Here is a 26307-nt window from a genome sequence, read left to right on the forward strand (position 1 = left end):
TTCTATTGTCAGTTTTTTTAAAGGCTAAAAATTTTAAAAAGACCACACTTCAACTGCAGACTTTCTGATGTATTTGGTCTGGTGTAGAGGTTCAGACTTCAGTTTTTCATTAAAATTCTCCAGATAACTACAATCTGCAGGTATGGTCCATAACCATTGGCCCAAGAAGATACTGACATAAAAAGGCTGATGATAGAATTAATGGTAGATAGTAAACCACTTGCTAAAATCTTCTAAGGATTGGGGAAAGAAGAATGAGACCACTTGTATGATGAATTACAGTAAGGTAGGGTAACAGGTGTCATAGTTTAATAGGAGTTAATATGCTCAACAAAGAGCATTTCCAAGTGAGAAGGGCGTATATTCACACATACACACATTTAACTGTTTTGTGGCTAGAAATCAAAATAAACTTTGACTTTGTTACTATTTTGAACTAACTGGAAATAAAAGTCAGTTAAGAAAGGTGCCTGGCACCTATGTTCAGGGATTTATCCATATCCCACCATGATAAAGTTTAATTTGAATAAATTTTATTTAATTTTAGACTTAAGAATATTGGTAATATAAAATTATAAAAACCTTATTTGTAAGAAAGAGAAAATAAATTGACTAGAAAGTTTATTGGCAAATCTAGGTCAAGCTCCATAATTTAAAATTATTTGAAACAAAATTAAAAACATCTATAAAAGGTCAGAACATTAAGATAAAATTGTTTTTTAAAAAATACCATGGTTATAAAAACAACAATTTGGCAGGTTATACATTTTTAAATTATAGAAAACATTAAAAATAAAATATCTAACAAAATGTCTTGCTGTTGCTTTGGGGGAAAAGGTGGGGCCAAATATTTTTTATTTACATATATTTATTGAAAGATTTCCATATGGTACTGCAAACAGTCCCATGTCTCTTATATTTTGCTATAATACATGAATTCACACAAAGGAGTTGGGATACATAAAATTACAAAGGTGGTAGAAAAGCAAACCAGCCCATATCCAAATACACCCTAAAAAGGGCATAATTCAGATATATAAGGCATATTAGTTTTAGAAAAAGAGCACTGCCCACCCCCAGGTGTACACACACACACACACACACACACACACACACACACTCCACTTTATTTAACCACAAGAGGGAACAAAATATATCATAAGTAACTGATCTTTCACTTTCCTATGTTAGTTTTTACGTTTTCAATCACAACAAAATATGTTAAGAGGATTTTTTTCAAATGTCTATGGTTCAAACACGATTAGTTTTTGTAGCTGACATTCCATTTTGTACTTCTGTTGTTTCATTAATATAGGTATATGCCTAAAGTCTTTAAAATTACAACTTTGAAAATTAATTGTAAAAAGCTTTTTCCATGTATATGCCACAGTTCGGTGTTAAAATGCCATTCTGGAAAACTGGTAAATTACAACACACAGGTTTAGAAGAAAAAGAGTAGTATCACTGAATATATATTGTAATTTAACAAAATATTTCACTGCATTTACCCCATGTACTTTTTTTCGAGATGGAGTCTCGCTCCGTCACCCAGGCTGGAATGCAATGGTGCGATCTTGGCTCACCATAACCTCCGCCTCCTGGGTTCAAGTGATTCTCCTGCCTCAGCCTCCTGAGTAGCTGGGATTACAGGTGCCTGCCACCATGCTTGGCTAATTTTTGTATTTTTAGTAGAGACGGGGTTTCACCATGTTGGCCAGGCTGGTCTTGAACTCCTGATCTCAGGTGATCCGCCCGCCTTGGCCTCCCAAACTGCTGGGATTACAGGCGTAAGCCATCACGCCTGGCCTACCCCATATACTTTTATACTTTGAAATCTTAGATTAATAAACTGAGGAATTTTATTTACTATAAAAATGTCCCAAATTTCTGTTCTATTGCTTTATACAAAACTCTGCATAAAGCTTTTAGTTTGATTGTGATAGAATTTATGTTACATAAACAGCCCATATGATGATAGTTAAAACAATATTTTACATAGTATATATAGGTATCTTTCTCATCATAGTTCTTCTAGTTGGCAATAACACATTATATATAGTAATCATTATTTTACCAAGATCTCTGCTATTATAAGAAGACTAGACCTGAATACATTCCCACTGACGACAGTAAATCTATGAATAATTTTAAGAAGGAAAAGTTAAACATGACAGCACAGCATTGAAGTTGACAATTCTTTGTGAATACATTAAGATATGGGTTAAACATAGGTATGAAAACTAAAAACAAGTACTGTAAGAATAATTACCTAAATATGTCATGGCTTATTAAGAAACAAATTATTAAAGCATGTGAATAATACATTATATCAATTCACAGTAGAAACATACTTTGAGTAATTTCATTCAGGAATAAAAATATAGTATAACATGAGTTAGGCACTATTAATACATATTCTTGTTCTGTCATATATATGAAAATATACATGTATAGTTCTTTTAAACCAAACTTTTTAACATAAATATTCACTGATTTAAATACAAGTTGACAGAGGTAGAATTTGTGTCCATGTTCATGATTTTCAAAAACAAGTACTTCAAATATTTCACTACTGTTCTGTTCTTTTGAAAATCCTCGAGAACTCATTGAAAGCCATTATTCTGAAAGGAGGAAAATTGAAAAGTGAGTTAAGAGAAAAATGATAAAGTTATTCAACATATTCATAAAAAACTGAAATTTAATAATGTTTTAAATAAAATTATGGACTCTAATAAAACTCTGTGCCCAAATCCAGTTATATTTAAGAAGTACTGTTCTACTTCTTAAAGTTCAAATACAGTTTTATTCATTGTACTTTATTTTATTCATTTACTTATTTATTTAGAGACCGGGTCTTGCTGTGTTGCCCAGGCTGGAGTGCAGTGGTGTGATCATAGTTCACTGCAGTCTTGATCTCCTGTGTTCAAGTGATCCTTCTGCTTCCGCCTCCAGAGTAGAGGGGGCTACAGGTGCACATCACCATGCCCAGCTCAGTTTTTTGGTATTAAGTAGAGATGAAGTCTTACTATGTTGTTCAGGATAGTCTCAAACTCCTAAGCTCAAGTGATCCTCGCACTGTGGCCTCCCAAAATGCTGGGATTACAGGTGTGAGCTACCCTACCCTGCCTGGTTTATACTTTTGTTTAAAAAAGTGATTTTTGTTTCCTTATTAACATATCTCTGTATTTTATGTTTCCTCAGTGCATCTGTGTGATGTGACATTGCATTATAATAAGACATACAGGCTGAGCACAGTGGCTCATGCCTGTAATTCCAGCACTTTGGGAGGCTGAGGCAGGATCACTTGAACCCAGGAGTTCAGGACCAGTCTGGACAACACAGTAAGACCCATATCTATAAAAAAATTACAAACATTAGCTGGGTGCAGTGCACACACCTGTAGTCCCAGCTACTCAGGATGCCAAGGTGGGAGACTGCAGAGCCTAGGAGTTCAAGGTTGCAGTGAGCTCTGATGGTGCATTGCACCACTCCAGTCTCGCCAACAGAGGGATACCTTGTCTCTTAAAAAAACAATAAAACAGAAATATGTTCCATAATGATATTTTGGTTAAATACAGACTGCATAAAAGACTGTGGTCCCATAAGATTATAATAGAAATGAAAATTTCTGTTTAACTATAAAACAGTCTCAGGCAGGTCCTTCAGGAAGTATTCCAAAAGAAGGCACTGTTATCACGGGAGATGACAGTTCCGTAAGGTTACTGCCCCCGAATATCTTTCAGTGGGACACAATGTAGAGACAGGAAGCAGTGATAGTGATGATCCTGACTCTATGTGGGCTTAGGATAATGTGTGTGTTTGCATCATTGCTTTTAGCAAACAGCTTTAAAAAGTAAAACAAAAATTAATTTTATAAATAGAAAAAAGCTTATAGAATAAGAATATTAAAAAAAATTTCTGTACAGCTATGAAATATGTTTGTGTGTTTTTTTTTTGGTGTGTGTGTGTAGAGACAAGGTCTTGCTCTGTCGCCCAGGCTGGAGTGCAGTGGCACAATCTCAGCTCACTGCAACCTCCCTCTCCAGCTTGTTTTTTTTTTGAGACGGAGTTTCACTCATGTTACCCAGGCTGGAGTGCAATGGCGCGATCTCGGCTCACCGCAACCTCCGCCTCCTGGGTTCAGGCAATTCTCCTGCCTCAGCCTCCTGAGTAGCTGGGATTACAGGCATGCGCCACCATGCCCAGCTAATTTTTTGTATTTTTAGTAGAGACGGGGTTTCACCATGTTGCCCAGGATGGTCTCGATCTCTTGACCTCGTGATCCACCCGCCTCGGCCTCCCAAAGTGCTGGGATTACAGGCTTGAGCCACCGCGCCCGGCTTGTGTTTTAAGCTAAGTATCACTATGAAAGGGTCAAAAAGTTTAAAAAAAAGTTTATAAAGGAAAAAAGTTATAGTAAGCTAAGGTTAATTTATTGTTGAAGAAAATTTAAAAAATAAATTTAGTATAGCTAAGCGTACAGTGTTTATAAAGTCTATGGCAGTGAACAGTAATGTCCTAAGCCGTCATATTCACTCACCACTTACTCACTGACTCACCCAGAGCAACTTCCAGTCCTGCAAGCTCCATTTGTGGTAAGTTCCCTATATAGGAGTATCATTTGTTATCTTTTAAACTGTGTTTTTACGGTACATTTTCTGTATTTAGATGCACAAATACCATTGTGTTACAACAGCCTACAGTATTCAGTACAGTAACACGCTGTACAGATTTATAGCCTAGGAGCAAGAGGCTATACCATATAGCCGGGGTATGCAGTAGGCTATATACCATCTTTGTTTGTATAAGTACATATACTCTATGACATTTGCACAATGGTATCACCTAAACAAATTTCTCAGAACATATCCCATGTTGTTAAGCAATGCATGACTATATATATTGGGTCTCTGCTCCTGTTTCGTGGCACACAGGTCCTTGTAATCTCCAGAGTGTTAAGTGTGTCTTTTGCAAGTTAATGAGATGACTGGTGGCTAGGGACCTCTAGATAGCTTCAGGAATGGGGGCTGGTCATCAGAAAGACCAATGCCTGACTAGAGAATTGGGCTGTTCAATTCTCACACCACAACCACCAGGGAAAGGAGAGGGGCTGAAGGTTGTGTTGATCACCAATGACTAATAATTGGATTGATCATGCTTACTTGGTGACACCTGCATAAAACCTCCAAAAACTGGGTTCGGGAACCTTCCAGATAGCTTAACACTTGGTGATGCTTGGAGGGTGGTGTGCCTTGGGAGGGCACAGAAGCTTTGAGCTGCTTCCCTGACAATTTGCCCTACGCATCCCCTCCATTTGCCTGTTAATCTGTACCCTTTGTAATAGCCTTTTCAATAATCAGGTAAATGTAAAATGTTTCTCTGAGTTCTGTGAGCTGTTCTAGCAAATTAATAGAATGTGATGAGGGGGTTGTGGAAACCTCTTCAGTCAGAAGCACAAATCACAACTTGGGGCTTGCGATTAGCATCAAGGGGAAGGGATCTGTGTGACTGAACTCTTAATCTGTGGGATCTGACGGTTATCTCCAGGCAGATAATGTCAGAATTTAGTTAAATGTTGAAATTGAGATCAATTGGTGTCTGCTGGAGAATCTGGTGTCTGAAGCGGTGCTGAGTGGTGTATGAGAATCAGAAAAACACTTCTGGTTTTTCCTGTCTCAAATAGCATGTATTAGACATGATGGTCAAAAAAGAAAGAATAAAAGTTGGATTGTATATTTTAACTATCAGAGAAACACTAATTTGAGATGCCATTTTATAGTTGAGCAATTCTTTTTTTTTCCCCGAGCAATTCATTTCTGAGTGCTTAGGGAAATCCCTTAAAATTAGTTTTGGTGACAATATTCAGAATACATGAGTGGAAATGGATTAGTAAATAACAATCTCATTAATATACTTCAAAAATTAATTGTAAATAATTACAAAGTTATAAATTATGAGTTTGTTAATGGTTATAAAACTTTTCTACTCTGCATGGAGTAGAATCATTGTAATTTTCAAAAATGGAAAATAACAAGTGTTGGTGAGGATGTGAAGAACGGGAACCCTCATGCATTGCTGGTGAAAATGTAAAATGGTACAGCATGTGGAAAACAGTTTGGCAGTTCCTCAAAAAGTCTGACAGAATTGCCATATGACCTAGCAGTTCTAGTCTTAGGTATATACTGAAAGATTTGAAAATAAGGACTAAAACAGATATTTGCACAACAATGCTTACAGCAGCATTATTCACAATAACCATATGGTAGAAACAACCCAGGTGTCTTGATGAAAGGATTTTTAAAATGTGGCATATCCTATGATATGGATGAACCTGGAAAATATTACGCTAAGTGCAATAAGCCAGACACAAAAGAACAAATGATTTCACCTATATGAAAATCGAAAATAGGCTAATTCATAGAGATCAGAAAGGTAGATTTGAAGTTACTAGGAACTGGGAAGGTGAGGCCTGGGGATTAGAGAGTTATTGTTTAATGGGTACAGAATTTCTGTTTGGGGAGATTAAAAAAAAATCTTAGAATTAGACAGTGGTGATGGGTGTGGTGGTGTGCCTGTAGTCCCAGTTTCAGGACGCTGAGGCAGGAGGATTGCTTGAGCCCAGGAATTTGAGGTTTCAGTGAGCTATGATGATGCCACATCCTTACAGGCTGGGTGACAGAGTGAGACCCTGGCTCTAAAAAAGATAAAATGCAATAAAAAACAAAAGCAGTGTCTAATTCATCACAGCTTCAGGGATTGCTGGAATCTATGTTCTATATCAGCAGTTCTTAAAGTGTGGTCTGGGGGTCCCTGGGAGCCCCCAATCCTCTTTCAGGGACTCTACAAGGTCAAGCCTATTTTCATAAAACCAAGGAATTTTTTGCCTTTCACTCTTATTTTCTCACAGGTCTGGAGTTGAGTTTTTCCAGAGCTACATGATGTGAAGAGACAGGAAGTAAATATTTTAGATTTGTGGGCCACAGGGTCTATTGCAACTACTCAAGTCTGCCACTGCAGAAAAGCAGTCTTAGACAATCTGTTAACAAATGGGTGTGGCTGTGTGCCAATAAGGCTTAATTTACACAAATAGGCAGTGGTATGGATTTGGCTTGCAGATCCTAGTTTACCAACCAACCCCTGATCTAAACTGCAGCTGTAAATCAAACATGAGAAAATGCCTGTCACACTCTTCCAAGGCTTTGTAACAAGAAGGTGAACCACCACTTGATCACATTAAAACAACACAGCAACTGAAGGACACAGTGACTACAGTGAACACTGAGAAGTGGTCCTCAAAGTGAAAGAGAAAAATAAATGCCTTAATCAAACACAAAAGCAAAAAGCAGAGCAATCAGGAATCATTTAAACCTAGGCCCTACAAACATGAGGGCATCAGTATGTTAAAGAATAGCACATAATTAATATTCACAATGAGGATTCTGAGTCAGAGGAAATGTTTAATTATCTTCCATATATTTCTATTAAAAGAAGCAAAGAAATGCATCAATTTAAACAAGACTGGCATAACTATTTGTCAATGAGAATGCATTTTTCACAGTTACTACCTGTCAAAGCCTGAATCTGAGTCATATTTCTTTCCCATTCATTCCCATCTTCAGTGAATTAGCACAACCCTTTGACCTTTCCTCAGTCAAATGCGTTCTAGCTCTTTACAACTACTTTGGAAAAACAGTTTTGCCATATCAACTACAGCTTGAACATACATATATCCAGTGATCCATCCATTTCACTTCTTTCTCCCTCATTATTCCCCTACAACCTGCCCTTCCTGCCAGGTTGGGACTACTGTGCCATGTGCACTCCTGTTTCTACGCCTTGTCTATACTTTTACTACCTATTTCTTGTAGCTTGAATTTGGCCCTTCATCAAATAATACCCTGTGATAGCTCATATTGTCATTTAACATTATGCTGTAGATGTCTTCTCTTTTTAAATTTGGGTATAATTTACATGCAATAAAACACATGGACTAGCCTATAGTCCCAGCTACTCAAGAGGCTGAGGTGGGAGGACTGCTTGAGCCCACGAGTTTGAGGCCAGCCCAGGCAAGACAGTGAGAACCCTGTCTTTTTTTTTGGGGGGGGGGAGATAGGGGCTTGCTTACTCATGCAGACTGGAGTGTAATCATAGCTCACTGCAGCCTCAAGCTTCTGAGCTCAAGCCATCCTCCTGCCTCCGTATCTGCCCTATCCCCCGGCCAGTAGCTGATAGCTGGGACTAGAGGTGTGTGCCACCATGCGTGGATAATTTTTGTATTTCTTGTAGCGATGGGGGTCTCACTATATTGCCCAGGCTTGTTTCAAGGCTCAGGTGATCCTCCAGCCTCAGCCTCCGAAAGTGCTGGGATAACAGGTGTAGGCCACTGTGTCTGGCTGAGACCCGATGTCTTAAAAAAAAATGCATACACTGTAAATGGTCAGTTTTATGAATTTTTACAATTGTATATAACCCACATAACTACTATCACCAAGATATAGAACTTTTCCATTACTCCAGGAAGTTCTCCTGAATGTCTTTTCAGGCAATCTTCCATTTCCTGATGTCGAAAACTACTTTCTGAATTTTTACAACCACAGATTAGTTTTGCCTGTCCTTGGTGTTACATACGTACCTTTCTGATAATTACACACTGATATGTTCAGGAGAATGTGAAGGAGACCTCAGAGTAGAACTAAGGGGTGGTGTAGGAAGACCATGTCGACGCATCTCTTGTATTGCTCGTTCTCTGTTAGTAAAGATCAAACAAGAGAGATACGTGGAAGCATCAGGAAAAATCAAAAAGTGGTATACAAATATAAGAGTTATTAGCTAATTTGTTATAAATTACTTAATTAGTATTACTATTAAACTTGAATCCCATGTCTTTGTACAATTTTTAAGTAGTGGACAAAAGATTTCAATTAAAAGAATATGTACTATAAGAGATTGTTCAAAGTAATTATGTTATAACCATGTCAGAATAGCAGGCTGTCATTAAAATAATACCTTAGAAGCAAAATGCTTACTATATATGTGGTATATATACACATATATATACACACATATAAATATATATGTGTGTATATATATATATATACACACATATATTTTTATATGTGTATATATATGTATATATACACATATTTTTATGTGTGTGTACATATATACATATATGTATAGTTATATACAGATGTATATTTATACACATATATACATATATGTACATATGTGTATATATATATTTATATACATATAAATACAAATTTATATATATAAATTATGTACAATACATAAATTATATACAATATAAATTATATACAATTTATATATATACATAAATTTTACGTGTATATAAAATATATATATTTATATATATATTCACTATATACATATAGTGAAAATAAATAGGATACCAACTGAACACATAGAGAGACACAAACATGAGATGGCGAGACGTTAAACTCAAAAAGGCTAATGGTGACTATGGAGCGCAGAACTTACAGATAAATTTAATTTTCTTCTCTATCCTTAAAAAAAATTCTAACAAACCTGTTTAATTAAATGCCTACATGCGAGACCTTTCTATGGGACTTGGTGCTAGTAACCACCCTTGGTTTTCATGACACTACATCTCCTGGTTCTCTTTCTGCCTAGATGACTTCTCCTTAGTTCTGTTACTAGATCCTTTTCTCCTGCCTATACTTTGATGTTCCCCAGAGCTAGGTTTACTTGTTCTTCTCCTATGCTTTTTTTTTTAAATAGGGGCTTGCTCTGTTGCCCAGACTCAAGTGCAGTGGCAGTTATAGCTCAAACTCCTGGCCTCAAGCGATCCTCCCACCTTATCCTCCTGAGGAGCTGGGACTACAGGTGCACACCTTCATGCCCAGCTAATTTTTAAAACATTTTTAGAAATAGGGGTCACACTATGTTGCCCAGGCTGGTCTTGAACTCCTGTCCTCAAGTGATCCTCCTGCCTCAGACTCTCAAAGTGCTGGGATTACAGGCATGAATCACCATGCCAGGCCTACCATATCGTCTTGGAAATATATCTTGCCCACTTCCGTCTTTCTGCTTCAAAAGTCAGATTGGAAATAATCTATTTTCTCTTTCATGCTTTCCTTCCCTGTGTCTGGGTCTGTCCCCACCCAGAATGGGGATTATGTTGCCATATCCTTTGTGGGCTATTTACAGTCTCTGGCCTAGACTCTTTCTGCCTTGAGTTATTCAGTATCTGGGATTTCTAATTAGTTCAGTGCTTTTCAAGATTTGTTTATTATTACTCTCTCAAAGACTTTTTCCTCCCCAGATTATCCCTTCACCCCGTGAAATTTTAATACACTCCTTATGTCCTGTGGCCCTTTGGAGGGACATAAACTATTCTACTAACTTACACTATCAAAAATTTTTGCCACCTCCATCCCCTATTCCCCAAGAAATAATTTTTTCCCTTTAGGATGCGGGGTGATACTGCACCATTGAGAATGCATGATGTAGTTGGTTAGTAAGGTGCAAGAAAGACATGGTCATGAGGCTCAAGGTTTCATTGAGGGCTAGGGGCAAGGAAAAAGGGGAGGAATTGTGGAGAGGTCTATAACCCTGGGAAATAGCTTGATTTAGGACTTTTGATTTGCAGAGAATTTAAGTTGTCATTAAGAAATACAAATCATTATATATGTACAGTTTAGCACTAGAAAACTAAATCTTCTAAATTATAAGAAATTAACAATCCTGCTTCATGTCACTGCTGCTACCTAAGACTTACTTTTCTGTTTGTTTGGTTTTTGAGACAGGGTCTCACTGTTACCCAGGATGTAGGGCAGTGGCACGATCACAGCTCATTGCAGCCTCGACCTCCTGAGCTCAATCAATCCTTCCACCTCAGCCTCCTGAGTAGCTGAGACTACAGGCACCCATCACCATGCCCCAGCGAATTTTCAAAATTTTTTTGTAGAGACGGTATTTCACCATGTTGCTCACACTGATTTCAAACTCATGGGCTCAAGTAAATCCACCTGCCTTGGCCTCCCAAAGTGCTGGGATTGCAGGCACAAGCCACCACACCAGGCCTTTTTTTGAAATAATAAATATTTATTTCATAGCAAATTGTCTCTATACTTCCAATAGCACATCACTAAAAAGTTTTGATGTAAATAGGTAAGAATAACTCAAAAACTGATCTAACATGCAATTTGACCACTATTTGAGAATGAAATCTCAGGAATGCAGATGTCTGTGGTATTAATATAGTAGGAAAGAGTAATGGAAGACAAGTAACTTGGCAACTGATTTGCAAGTTAGACTTTGGTTTTAATTCTTAAACCAGGTCTCATTCCGGGTTTGTAATGCTTGGGAATTAAATTTTGCAACATAAAGCAAATGAACCAAAATATGAGTGAATATGAAAATTACTAAGCTGTAGGGAATACACTAGAGAGGTTATGGGTACAGGTTTTAGAATTAAAACCTGTTTGGTTTTACTCTTCAACCTACCATTTACTATTTATGTGATCTCAGTTTCCTGTAACGTAGGTATAATAACAGATTTGCTGGTAGGATTAATCAGACGCTTATGTAGTGTCTGGCCCACATTTGCTAACTGCTGCTTCTGTCTTCAATAGTGTTACCTCTATGATGATTTGTATTTGGAGCATCCTACTTGACCCATATATTCTGGAGCCCGTGTAGGGGTTGTTGTTCCTTCTCTATATTCTTTGAAATAATTTTGGGCTCTAATTTTGCCCCGTGAAATGCTATAGGAAATATTTACACAATAATTGCTATTTTACTTTATTTTTCAGATTATTAAACAATTTTATTCAATAAATATTTATAAAGCATCCACTATGTAATACTTGCTATTTTAGTTACTGTAGGGATGTTATCTTCTGCCACACTTGTTGCCTTTTTTAAAAGGAAGAATTACCAAAGAAATGTACTTTATGTATCAGCTTTTTAAAAAGTTTGCTTTTTGCAAGCCATATTAAATACTTTTTGAAGTACGATAGAGAACACATAAAAACACTGTCAAATGTAAACAAAATTTGCCTTACCGTTCATATCTCTCAGTTGAGATCTGTCTTTTCTGAGCATCATAATCTGTTTGTAACTGTGCCACTTTAGCTCGAAGCATGGTATTTTCCCGGCTTTGACTAGTTCTTAAAAACAAATTTTAGAAAGTCAAGAAATAAATATTCTGTTTTGTAGAGTTAAGTGCTGTGGGTTTTTAAAATTAATGAAGAGAAGATGAAGACCTTTCAACAAGAATTCTCTAAACTTCTAGAGCTTCTATCACGTTTTCTTTTTCATTCATTTAGTTTATGAAACATTTACTGAACTTCTATTATGTGCTAAGGACTAAAGCAATGCTAAGGACGCAAATTTGAATGAGACATAAACTGTAACGCCAAGATGTAAAGTGTCTTCATTGGCTCTTTCTTGACTCTTGCCTTGGAAAGAGAAATATTAATATTTTTAGTACTTTTCAAAAACTCATTCTTCCATGTGTACTCTAACCTGGGTTTCCTTTTCTCTTCCTATAAATATGTCTAAATCTTTCTATTCTAAAGATATATCATCAATCTCTCCCAAAGTAATCAATACACACATGTGGGTCAAATCTCACAGCCTTTTTAGTCTTTTTCCTAATCTACAGCAGAAGACACAGCCACCTCTTCGCCTGAGAATGCGCCCTCCTTCACTGACTCCTCTGTTCATTCCTCAAATGTAGGCGCTTTCCTAACGTTTCTCTTCCCATTCACTCCCACGGTACCACCTCTGTAGTGACGATACACAGGTCTGCACATCCCAACACAGTGTTTCTCTAGAGCCAGTCTCCTGAATTTCCAAAAGCAGCAGACATAGAAGCCAAACACTGGGGATTCACTCAGGGTGGTGGTAAAAATATTAAGGGAAAAATATTAGAGAAAGTTACTGAATATGGTTTCAAACCCTTTTGGAAGGCCTAAGGGTTTTTTCTATAGTTGCTGGCTGAAGGCAGCCTTGTTCCATTAGTTAAATAAATTAGAGTAGAAACAAAGGAATGTGGGGGTTTACCTAACTAACTTGTTTATTCATTAACCTTTGATCATTCTGGACAACTCTCTCAGGGGGAGGTTGATCAAGGAATATTAGCCACTAATGGTGTTTGCTGTGGGCATTGGAACCTGTCCTTTAATCTTCTCTCCAGTGGTGCTGACTCAGAGTTTTTGTCACTTAACGTGTGCTGAATAAAGGCCAGAGAGGCCCATGTGTGGAGGTCAGTGGTCACAACTAATTACAGCACTCTCCAGGGTGCCCGTAAGCTGCCTGGACACACTCAGTTGAACTGGCAAAGCATAATATCTGTGTGTCAGTGTACTTTAGTCATCTATCATTGAGTCAGGGTCTGCAGGACAGACCCCCACAGGTGGTGACCCCGATACAAATATTTTGGTTTTATACTACCCTTCATATTCCTTTTGTTTGTTTGTTTGAGACAAAGTCTTGTTCTGTCACCCAGGCTGAAGTGCGATGGTGCGATGGTGTGATTTCAGCCCACTGAAACCTCCACCTTCCAGTTAAAGCAATTCTAGCACCTCGGCCTCCCGAGTAGCTGGGACTACAGGTGTGCGCCACCACGCCCGGCTATTCTTTTTTTTTTTTTTTTTGTATTTTTAGTAGAGATGAGGTTTTACCATGTTGCTCAGGCTGGTCTCGACTCTTGAACTCAGGCAATCCACCCCCCTTGGCCTCCCACAAAGTGCTGGGATTACAGCCATGAGCCACTGCGCCTGGCCTACCCTTCATGTTCTTAACCTTTCTTCCACTTCAAAAAAACTTATAAATTGTCCTTCATAAGCAATTTTCTTAGCATAAGTTGACATAAGACACTTACAATTTGCTTTCAGAAAGGGTTAATTTCTCCTTAAGTAGCTGGATTTCTGTATCCTTCTCATGGGAGGTTAAGTGAGAATGAAATTCTTTATCTCTATTTGTAGCCAACAATGATTCAAGGTTTTTAACTGTATGTCTCTCATTTGACAGTTGTTTTTTCAATACGTCTGACTCTGACTTTACATTTTCTAATTCCACCATGACCTACATGAAAAACAAAGTAAGATTACTTCAGTACAATTTTAAATTTACTCTGAAAAAATTATCTGACAATATAGCTCTGTGGAATTATTCATCCATCACTTGTTTCATTTTGGATATTGGTTAAAAATTGTGAATCATTTCTTTAAGTATAAGAAAAACACTTTATTTTCAAAATAATCTTTGCTATATTTACTATGGGCTTATTTGGCTATCGAATCTACTCCAACCCTCAAATAGTTTTCAGTCATGCTGCCTTGTCAAGAGAAGGTCATTAACATAAAATCATAAGGGCAATGAGACCCTTCTGGTTGAATATGCTTACTCTGACTACATAATAAAGCCAGTATTGTAGCTTCTCAGTACCTGAAAATAAAGATACTACTAGATGAGTGAAAACTGAAAACATCCATGTTAGAAAACACACACTCGGTTATTTAAAGTAATGCCTCCATGTGGGAGTGGCAAATTCTAGCTAAATAGACTTGTTTAATTAAGTAAGATTTAAATATCTTGAGATCTTTTATCGAGAAAAATGTTCTACTTTGGAAGCACTGAACTGTTCAATCCTTCATTCAAGTCTTACTTTTTTCTTTTTGTTTTCATTTTTGACACTGGGTCTTACTCTTTTGCTCAAGCTGGAGAGCAGTGGCATAATCTCTGCTCACTGTAGCCTCAACATCCTAGGCTCAAGTGAACCCTGCCTCAGCCTCCCAAGTAGCTGGGACTATAGGCACACACTACATGCCTGACTAATTCTTTATATTTTTTGTAGAGACGGGGTTTCACCATGCTACTCAGGCTGGTTTTGAACTCCTGAGTTTAAGCGATCTGCCTGCTCGGCTTCTCAAAGTGTTTGGATTACAAGCATGAGCCATCGTGCCTGGCCTCAAGTCTTACTTTTAAACAAAGAAAGAATGTATTAGGATATGTTCCTAACTTATAATCAGAAAACTCAGAATCTCCTAGATAGCCATCTATTCCAAAACAGAACTCACTTTCATCACTACGTTTGCCAGAGAAATCTTGGCAAAAAATCAAGTAGTCAGATCTGGTTGTTAAAATCCTGTAGTCAAAAGTAACTACTTTAGGCCAGGCGCATTGGTTCATGCCTGTAATCCAAGGACTTTGGGAGGCCGAGGTAGGCAGATCACCTGAGGTCGGAAGTTCAAGACCAGCCTGGCCAACAGGGTGAAACCCTGTCTCTACTAAAAAATACAAAAATTAGCCAGGCGTGTTAAAAGGTGCCTGTAATTCTAGCTACTTGGGATGCTGAGGCAGGGAAATCGCTTGAACCCAGGAGGTAGAGGTTGTGGTGAGTGGAGATCACACCATTGCACTCCAGCCTGGGCAACAGAGCAAAACTCCATCTCAAAAAAAAAAAAAGAGTAACTACTCCAAAAGGAAACAAATATATGTACAGCGTCGGAAATGGTAAAGTAAAACAATTAGAGTAGGGCTCAATAAAACAATGTGCCAAGACAATTTCTCTTTCTTACCCTCTCAAACTCAAGGTTTTTGGAGTTCAGTTGCTGGGTCATAATATCTTTGCCTGAATCAAGTTTAATGCAAAGTTCTCTAAGAGATGACAAGTCATTTAATACTGTCACTTTCTCCTCTTCTTGACGTCTCAGCTCTTCTTCTAATCGAGACATGGCTTTTGCCATTGATGAGATCTGAGATTCATAAGCATGATGGGCATTTATGTGCTGAAAAAATTAAAAAAACAAGTAAAAAGTTAAAATAACCCAATAATTTTAAGAACTTGAGATTGCAGACAACAACCCCACTTTAGAAAAATATGACAGCCAATTTTTCCTTAAACTACTCTCAGGAAGCTGCCTACTATTTAAAGATGATCTATTTAATGCTTAACAAAAGGAATTGTGTATAATTATTAATCATGATAACTAAGTACCTCATGTATATATTTATATATTTGGAAGATGTAAAAAAGAAAATTATCGTGTCAGGGTGTTGTGAATACGAAGGGTTTTTGAAGCTGCATTAAACTTTTCCTTTATAAAGTATCTTTGTTACAATAATGCCATTTCAAGAAAAAGTAACATATATACATATCACTCCCCAACTGTCTTTAGTTAAATCCTAAATTCCAAAAATGGGGTTTACTTCAAAACTAAATACCTGAAGTCATTTAAATTTAACTTAAATAGTATATAACTTTTTAATATTTTAATAACTGAAATAAAAAAATTTCAAATACTGATAAAGATTTTTTTTCTAGAAGAATCCACATTTGAAATTTCTCACAATTTGAATTATGGGTGATAAATACAAACTGATATAAACTCTACTTCCAGGTTTGGGGAAGAATTCTGTGTTTGAAAAATAAAATTATTTCAACAGGCTAGGGCAGTTGCTCATGTCTACAACCCCAACACTCTGGGAGGCTGAGGTGGGAGGATCACTTGAGCCTAGGAGTCTGAGACCAGCCTGGGCAACATAGTGAGAACCTGTCTCTACAGAAAAATACAAAAATTAGCTGGGCATGCTGGCACAGCCTATAGTCCTTGCTACTTGGGAGGCTGAGGCAGGAGATCACCTGAGCCCAGGAGTTCAAGGCTGCAGTGAGCTATGGTCAAGCCATTCCACCCCAGTCTGGGGTGATATACAAGACCCTGTTTCTTAAAAAAAGTCCATGGATCCACATTGAAAATCTAATATTGTGCTGTGAAGATTTAATCAATTTCAACCATTGCAGAAAAGTATTTAGCTTTTTAGTGCATTAATAAAAGCTCCCCTAACCAAATATAATACTTCAGTATTGTATTGTGAAATTGGTTTATACTTAGTAAAAGCCAATTTATACTTTAGTAAAAACCAATTTCATATACCATATAAGAACAGGAACAATAATAAAGAACAAAATAAAGATTAGTTGAGAATAGTTTCTGAAAAACTCTTTTGAAGGTTGAAAGCATTCTTTTAATTAGTTATTATACTCCTCTTAACAGAAAAACTTTTAGAGATAGAGTATGAGTTTCCCAGGGCTGCCATAACAAACTACCACAAATGGGAGTGTTAAAAAAAACAAACAAACAGAAATGTATCCCTTCACAGTTCTGGAGGCCGGAAGTCCAAAATGTGGGTGTTAGCAGAGTTGGCTCCTCCTAGAGCTTCTGAGGGACAGAATCTGTCCCATGCCTCTCTCCTAGCTTCTGTTGGATGCTGCCAGTCCTTGGTGTTCACTGACTTATAGACATATCACTCCAATCTCTGCCTCCATCTTCACATAGCCTTCTCTGTACATAATGTATCTAAATTTCCCTCAACTTGGAAGGACTTTGTAATCCATCACTCACTGGGTTAGGGCCTGTCTTAATCCAGCACAACCTCATCTTAACTTGTTCACATTTGCAAAAACCCCGTTTCCAAATAAGGTCATGTTGATAGATACTGGGGGTTAGGATTTCAACATGTCTTTCTGGTAGACACAATTCTACCTACCCTCTGATTCCCCAAAATTCATGTCTTTCTCATATACAAAATATATTCATTCCATCCCAACATTCTAGCATCAACTCTAAACCAAAAATCTCATCTAAGCATCATCTGAACCACATATGGGTGAGACTCTTGAATATGGACCACACTGGGACAAAATTCTCCTCCAACTACAGACCTATAACACTGGAAAACAAGTAAACTGCTTCCAAAATAAAATGGTGGGATAAGCATGAAACAGACAGTCCCACTGCAAAAGGGAGAAAATAGAAGGAATAAAGGAGTTACTAGTCCAAATTAAGTCTGCAACCAAGGAGGCTGAATCCATTAGATTTCAAAACCCAAGAATAGCCATTTGTGCCTTGATTCTCTGGTGCTCTGATGCTCTGTCCTCTGAGCTGGCCAGGGTGGTCCCATCCTCTAGTCCCATAGGGGCAGTGGCCTTGCCCTCTGAAACCAAGGAGACAGACAGTAGCTCCATCTTCTGGACCTGTGATGTCTGGGCTTGTGGTGGTAGCTACAGCCCCACCGGCCTCTGAGCTTCCTGTGGTGGCCTTGCTGGTCTCTGAGCTACCCTTAGAGTCATTCCGTCCTTTTCTTGAAAGTGAACTTGTAGCCAATTAGCTCTGTTGGTCTGTTTTCTGCTAGTAGGATCCCAGAAGTCCAACAGCCTTCCTTCATTTCATCCCATTTCTGTTTCTTTCAATCAAAGCTGGCAGTGATTCTGCTGAGATGACTAACTGGATTCATGGCTCACATATCTGATCTTTTCACCAAAAGGTTTTCTTGCCACACTCCAGAAAACGCTATCTGGATAGGTTAAGAATTTTCCAAAATCATCAAGTCCTAGTTTCTCTTGTCTCTTTCTTTTTTGACAGGGTCTTACTTTGTTACCCAGGCTGGAGTGCAGTGGTGCGATCTCAACTCACTGCAGCCTTAACCTCCTGGGCTCAAGCGATCCTCCCAACTCAGCCCTCCAAGGAGCTGAGACTACAAGCACCTGCTACCACATTCAGCTAATTTTTTTGTAGAGACGGGGTTTTGCCATGTTGCCCATGCTGGGCAACTGAGCGTAGTTTTTTGGTGGACACAGGTGGACTGCTTGAGTGATCTGCCTGCCTCAACCTCCCGAAATGCTAGGATTACAGGTGCTAGCCACCACGCCCGGCTTCAAGTCTTGTTTTTTTTTTTTTTTTTCCACTTTTCAGTTCCTTCCTCCATTTCTCTCTTTCCTCTCACATTTTACTATAAATAACAGGGAGAAACCAGGCTGTCTCTTCTGCACTTTGCTTGAAGTCTCCTCGGCTAAATGTCCAAGTTCATCCCTTACAAGTTCTACTTCTCTCCCAACAGTAGACCCTAATTTAGCCAAGTTCTCTGTCAATTTATAACATGTAACATCTTTTCTCCAGTGTCCACTAACATTTTTCTCAACTCTGTCTGAGACATCACCAGAGGAAACATTTGTATTTCCCACAAAATCCATTACGACAATATGTGTATTCTGTAAATGACAGAAGTTTTCTTTACAGCTCTCCCCTCTTCTGAGTCTTCATCACAATTGCCTTTAATGTCCATATTTCTACCAATGATCTCTTCAAGGCAATCTGGGCTTTTTCTGTCAGGAGCTTCAAAACTGTTTCAGTCTCTACTCATTATCCAATTTTCCAAAGCCACTTTCATTATTTTTAGGCGTTTGTTACAGCAGCAACCCACTTTCTGATGCCATAATCTGTATTAGTTTCCTAGGGCTGTTGTAACAAATTGTCACAAATTGTGTGGCTTAAAAAAAATAGAAATTATTCTCTCATAATTCTGGAGGCTAGAAGTCCCAAATTCGGGTGTTGGCAGGTTTGGTTCCTTCTGGAGATTCTGAAGCAGAATCTGTTCTTTGCCTTTCTCCCAGTTCCTGATGGTTACTGGCAGTCCTTGACTTCTACACGGATCACTCTATTCTTTGCTTCCATCTTCACATGGTGTTCTCTCCAGTGTTTCCTGTGTCCAAATATCCATTGTCCTATAAAGACATCAGTCCATTGGTTTTAGGGTCTAACCCTAATCCACTATGACCTCATTTTAACTTGATTCCATCTGCAAAGACATTTTTTTCCAACTGAGAGACTGGGGGTTAGTACCTCAACATGTCTTTTTGGAGGCCATAATTCTATCTGCTACAGATAGTCAATACTTTCTCCTGAAAGATAAAGATTATGAAACTATACAAACAAAACAAAACAAAAATGACAATAATGGCCAACTATTGTATATCAATTTAACTCAGGGTCCCTACATTTTAACTGAACTTCAATGTTTTATTATGAGATTTTTATCAGACTGTCTTTATGACAAAAGCTTATTTGTAAAAATTAACTTAAAATGGATCAAAGATCTCAATATATAAGCTAAAATTATAAAACTCTTAGAAGAAAACAGAGGGGATAAGCTTTATGACACTGGAGTTAGCAGTGATTTCTTGTATACACTCACAAGTATAGGCATCAAAAGAAAAACAATAAATTGGGCTTCATTTAAATTAAAAACTTCTGTACATCAAAAACTGTTGAAAAGGCAACCCACACAATGGGAGAAAATATTTGCAAGTCACATATACACTAAAATATTAATCTCCAGAATATATAAAGAACTTCTATAACAATTTAAAACATTCTGAATAAAAAATGAACAAAGGATTTGAATAAGCATTTCTCCAAAGAAAATACACAAATCATCAATAAACAAATGAAAAGATGTTCTACATCACTAACTGTTAAGGAAATGCAAATCAGAACCACCATGAGATACTGCTCCACTCCTATTATGATGGCTCTTATAAAATAAAAAATCAAAAAATTACAAGTATGGGCAAGGATGTGGAGCAACTGGAACCCTCGTGCATTGCTGCTAGAAATGTAAAATGGCATAGCACCTATGGAAGAACCACATGGTTATTCCTCAAACAATTAAACATAGAATTATCATATGATCCAGTAATTCCACTTCTGGGTATATATCCAAAAGACCTGAAAGCAAGCACCTGAACAGATATTTGTATACCCATGTTCACTGCGGCATTATTCACAACAGCCAAAAGGTGGTAACAAATCAAATGTCCACTGACAGATGAATGGCGAAACAAAAATGTGGTACGTACATACTAGGAAATGTTACTGAGCCTTAACAAAGAATGAAATTCTGACACATGCTACACAACATGGATGAACCTTGAGGTAAAGTAAACCTTAAGGCTAAGTGAAATCAGTCAGTCACAAAAGGACAAATATTGTGTGATTCCACTTATATGAGTACCTAGAGTAATCGAATTCATAGAGACAGAAAGCAGGGTGACAAATAATGGTGATAGTTACATAACATTGTGAGTGTACTAATGCCACAGAACTGTCTACTTGAAAGTAGTTAAAATGGGAAATTTGATGTATGTATTTTTTACTACAAAAAAAAGTAATGGGGCTCCTATGCAAATTATGAGAATGACAGAAATTTATCACAACTTGATTTTATCAATGCTTACAACTTCAGGTCAATAAAGTATCTTTGAGACCAGGCATGGTGGCTCATGCCTGTAATCCCAGCACTTTTGGAGGCTGAGGCAAGTGGATCACTCAAGGTCAGGAGTTCGAGATCAGCCTGGCCAACGTGGTGGTCTCTACTAAAAATACAAAAAATTGGCCGAGTATGGTGGCACACGCCTGTAATTCTAGCTACTCAAGAGGCTGAGACAGGAGAATTGCTTGAATCCAGGAGGCGGAGGTTGCAGTGAGATCGTGCCATTGCACTTTAGTCTGGGGTGACAGGGCAAGACTTTGTCTCAAAAAAAAAGGAAAAGTATCTTTACAAAACAAATAAATATATTACCTCTTGAATTTCTTTTTCTAACAGCTCCACTCTTTCTCGAAGATGTCTCCTCTCAGTGTCAATAGAAAGAAGTTCCAGTCGAACTGAGCTGCTTTCTCCCTCAGCTTGATGGGCTTTGACCTCCCAGTCTTCAGCACGGTTATGAACCATCTGAAATCTGTCTAACAAATCTTGATTTTCTTTTTCCTGGTTAAACCATAATAAAATTGTTTCTAAATTAGTAACTGTCACTTACTGGAACACCCATGTCGTAAATATACACACATTGAGCATTCTGTCCTAATTTAGGAAACATTAGGTATCTCAGCAGGCACCACACTAAGATCTATGGGGGAAATAGAAAAAGGCAATAGGCAAGATCTCTACTTTAAAATGTTTAATATCTAATTGGAGAGACAGAATAAATAAGCATGAAAAAGTTTAAAAACCCTGAGTTTTAAATCCAACCTAAATAATGTTTTTCACCTTAGCAGCCATTAAGCTCTCCCAGCGTGACACCTCTGTTATGTATTTATGAACTCTGCTCTTCATTTCTTCTTTTTCTTGCACTGCTGCTTCCAATTCCAGTGAGATTTCCTTACAAATCAGAAAATTAAAGACAATCTAAAATGAACACCACACCAAATGAATTTTATTTATACTCAAATAATTCCTTTGAAATTGGGTAATAAGATAGAGTAGGAAAAAAGGAAAACTGTTCCTAAGCATTATTTTCACATATTTTTCCTAGCTGCTCTTGACTTTAAAAATTTTCCAGACACAGTCTTATTTTCTCACCCAGGCTGGAGTGCAATTGCATGCTCACTGCAGCCTCGACCTTCTGGGCTCAAGAAATCCTTCCACCTCAGCCCACTGAGAAGCTGAGACCACAGGCACATGTCATCATGCTCAGCTAATTTTTTTTTTAATTTTCTGAGATGAAGTGTCACTATGATGTTCAGGCTGGTCTCGAACTCCTGGGCTCAAGCAATCCTCCCACTTTGGTCTCCAAAAGTGCTGGGATTATAGGCGTGAGCTACCACATCTGGTCTGATCTTGACTTTTTAACCAAACTTTATCACACATTTCCCATAATATATCATATATATCTGGCATTTACACTAAGGGCTAGCCGTAGTCAGGGGATGACAATAAAAAAATCTTAATATTTCAGCAATATGCTTCATGCTGAATAATACTAAAAATTATTTTTATAAAACATAAAATTTAAAACAGGAAAATCACTGGTTTTCTCAGTATAATCTTTTAAGAAAATAGCATGAACAGAACTAATACCTTTCAGTATTGGCCATTTTAAAACACTTATTCATTTATCTACGGGTGCATTTCAGAGCCAACAGAAGACAAATAATTAAAACCTATCCCAAGTCTTCAAAACACAGAAACTTTGCTCTGAGAGTGATGTTGATGTCCTCACCCAGTAAGGTGACAATGATTTCTGCCATAAAGAATTTCATGCTCCCAGCTTTAGGTTTCCTTGCAACAAAGAACAAAATTGCGAAAACACCAGTTGCACCCGTTAGACACCCTGTGATATTTAGCAGCATTCTAAGCTACTTTTTTTTTTTAGATGTCGTCTCACTCTATTGCCCAGGCTGGAGTGTAGCAGTGCAATCTTGGCTCACTACAACCTCTGCCTCCCAGGTGCAGGTGATTCTCCAGCCTCAGCCTTTCAAGCAGCTGGGACTGCAGGCACATGCCACCATGCCCGGCTAATTTTGCATTTTTAGTAGAGATGGGGTTTCACCATGTTGGCCAGGCTGGCCTCGAACTCCAGACCTCAAGTGATCCACCTACCTCAGCCTCCCAAAGTGCTAAGATTACAGGGATGAGCTACCACGCCTGACCTAAGCTACATTTTTTAATACCTGATAAACACCATTGTCCTTAATGAATTACTTATGTCACTTACATTTATATCATTCAATTTTAGAAAAAAATGTTTAGTTTTAATATTTAGCAAACAATGACTAAATAGTATAAAACTACCAAAATTTATGCATTATATTCATACTTGGTTTTCTCTTGCCATTGTAACCAGATCATCTTGCAATCTTCTGTTTTCCTTAAAAGCAATTTCTCTAGATCTTCCTACTTCATCAAGTTCTTTGTGAGCTGCATCAAGCTGGCGCCGGAGACTGTTTATCTCACGATCTCGATTAGTCAATGTTTCCTTTAGCTGGCTGTTCAATGCGTGATGTGGAAATAATGAAGAAAAATTTTAAAAACTAGTTCATTTAAAAGAAAACTGTTATAGTCTAAGTATACTTAGAATACAAATGTACTGTGATTCTAAGAAATTGTAACTGCTGCATTAAGATACCTGTTAATTAGGCAGAACAGATATTTTAGAGGTCTACCAATAATGAATTATACGCAAACAAAGTAAAAAAAAAAAATGTATTATTCCAACAGTCAAGTAAATACAGAAAACTGTTAAGTGTTAAAAGTTTAACAGCTTGAGCCCAGGAGTTTCAGACCAGTCTGGGCAATATAGGGAGACCCTGTTTCTACAGAAACTTTTTTTATTTTTTTATTTTTATTTATTTATTTATTTATTTATTTATTTATTTATTGAGACGGAGTTTCACTCTTGTTACCCAGCCTGGAGTGCAATGGCGCAATCTCGGCTCACCACAACCTCCGCCTCCCGGGTTCAGGCAATTCTCCTGCCCCAGCCTCCTGAGTCGCTGGGATTACAGGCACGCACCACCATGCCCAGCTAATGTTTTGTATTTTTAGTAGAGACGGGGTTTCACCATGTTGACCAGGATGGTCTCGATCTCTTGACCTCGTGATCCACCCGCCTCGGCCTCCCACAGTGCTGGGATTACAGGCTTGAGCCACCGCGCCCGGCCAGAAACATTTTTTAAAATAAGCTGAGTGTGGTGGCACATGCCTGTAGTCTCAGCTCCTCAGAAAGCTGTGGTGGGAGGATCACTTGAGCGTGGGGAGGCTGAGGTTGCCATGAGCCAAGATCGTATCACTACACTACAGCCTAGGCAACAGGGTGAGATCTTGTCTCAAAACAAACAAACAAACAGTAAAGCATAGATTCAATTGGCAATTATTTATTAAATGTTTATATCCCCACTATTATATAAAATCTTAAGGGTATGTAAAATAAATATAACAAGTGACTTTTTTCTTGAAGTGGCTTATAATCTGTCTAGAGAGACTAGACATAAAATGTAAAATTTTATGACAGCGCTCAAGATAGGTTTAGAAGGAGAATAAATTCAAGATTGGCTATTAAAGTAACTCAAGTTTTACTGATTAGGCTTCAAGTAGGGTAATTATAGTAAAAATAAGGAATAAGTAGGTATGTAGAAGTATAGTTAATAAGATATAACTGTTTAGATGTAGATGACAGAAAATGAGAGGTTAAAGAGAATAACATATTTTCAAGCTGGAGATTGAGAAAATGATGCTGCCATTGGCAAAAATGGGAAAATTGAAAGGGAAATTCTCCTATTGCTGAACTGCTACTGAACACATAAAGCTGTATTCACTGAAAATCTCTGAAAAAGCAGGATGTAATTTCATTAATGACTTACTTCATAGATGATTCACACTCTGAGACCATTATCTTCATATGAGCAACAGCTTTTTCCTATAGAAATTACAAAAATGTGTCAGATTTTAAACCATAATGTCTTTAGCTAAATTTATATAACTTGCCATATTCACAGAGTTCAAATATGCAGCTCAATTATATAAAGTATTCCTAAAACAAAGCTCCAAGGAAACATCTCCATGTCCCAGTTGCACTTCACATATTGGCATGTTTTGACTACCCTTGAACAGTTAAAGAGTTTGCTTTAATGAGTTCTGATAAAATCACTTTCTAGAAATAGATAAAATCACATTTTGAAGATTAATATTATTTGAAAAAAATGACATTTAAACATGTTAGAAAACATGGCCCTGGGTCTTAGAAACTTGTACATGGGCAATAATAATTGCATATTTGGGAAACTTCTGGTTCTAAAATGGTGGTGTAGTCGCAAGCTGACCTCAGTCCTCACAAAGGAAACAAAAAATAAATATACAATGCTAACATTATCAACAGCACTATCCCAGGACTCAAATACAAGGATGAGTCAGTTCCTGGGCCACAGGGAAGTAAAAAACCTCCGAGCAGATGGTAAAAGAATCAAATTTTCACATCTGTGACACCCCTTCCCCCAATCTGCTGGCACCAGGTACATGGAGAATCTCCCCTAACTCATGGTTTCTACACTGAAAAAGGTGAGATTGAGGTAGATAACCAGCTTCTCTACTATTTTGGGTAATTTGGCAGGAGACCTGTTCCATGCCTCAACACACAGGAAACATCATGGATACCTGAAGGGAGACATATCCCTGAGGACAGCCAGACACAAAGTGGGGAGGTAGGAGCACCTCCTCATCCCTGGAAACTCTTCTCTATTACTTGGCCAAACACCAAAGCAGAGTTCTAGTTCAGTAACACCATGCTGTAGGAGGTACACTCCACAGGTCCTGTGGGCACAAACCCTTAGCCAGCCCTTCCACACTGCTGAGATATCCCCTTTGGGATCTCCCCCATCCCAGATGGGCAGGGGTCTAGGCCACCATCTAGTGACAAAAAGGAGACAGTGATCTAGGAAAAAAAGTATAAGAAATTCAATAAAGTTTGAAGAATCTCTAAGCAAACATAACCAATAAAAACGAAAACAAGGCCGGGCGTGGTGGCTCATGCCTGTAATCCCAACACTTTGGCAGTTTGAGGCGGGTGGATCATGAGGTCAGGCATACAAGACCAGCCTGGCCAATATAGTGAAGCCTTGTCTCTACTAAAAATACAAAAAATTAGCTGGGCGTGGTGGCAGGTGCCTGTAGTCCCAGCTAGTCAGGAGGCTGAGGCAGGAGAAT

General features: G+C 37.9%; 1 protein-coding gene across 5 annotated transcripts in view; it reads right to left on the bottom strand.

The window, feature by feature from the left end:
- Window positions 1-605: 605 nt before the first annotated feature.
- CEP135 (centrosomal protein 135) overlaps window positions 606-26307 on the bottom strand; it is an 80362-nt gene continuing 54660 nt past the window's right edge. For 4 of the 5 annotated variants that reach the window (XM_017540218.2, XM_017540219.2, XM_017540220.2 and 1 more), the window contains 9 exons: window positions 24969-25024; window positions 23426-23594; window positions 21877-21987; window positions 21412-21597; window positions 15573-15782; window positions 13874-14076; window positions 12051-12155; window positions 8633-8746; window positions 606-2621 (listed from right to left, as the gene is read on the bottom strand). In XM_017540218.2, the coding sequence (XP_017395707.1) occupies window positions 8644-8746; window positions 12051-12155; window positions 13874-14076; window positions 15573-15782; window positions 21412-21597; window positions 21877-21987; window positions 23426-23594; window positions 24969-25024 (1143 nt within the window). In that variant the 3' untranslated portion in view covers window positions 606-2621; window positions 8633-8643. Of the gene's footprint in view, window positions 2622-8632; window positions 8747-12050; window positions 12156-13873; window positions 14077-15572; window positions 15783-21411; window positions 21598-21876; window positions 21988-23425; window positions 23595-24968; window positions 25025-26307 lie in introns of those variants that run through there. The other variant, XM_017540221.2, reaches the window with a different exon arrangement.

The sequence above is a fragment of the Cebus imitator genome, unplaced genomic scaffold (genome assembly GCF_001604975.1).
Source record: "Cebus imitator isolate Cc_AM_T3 unplaced genomic scaffold, Cebus_imitator-1.0 Scaffold124, whole genome shotgun sequence".
NCBI classification, from domain to species: Eukaryota; Metazoa; Chordata; class Mammalia; order Primates; family Cebidae; genus Cebus; species Cebus imitator.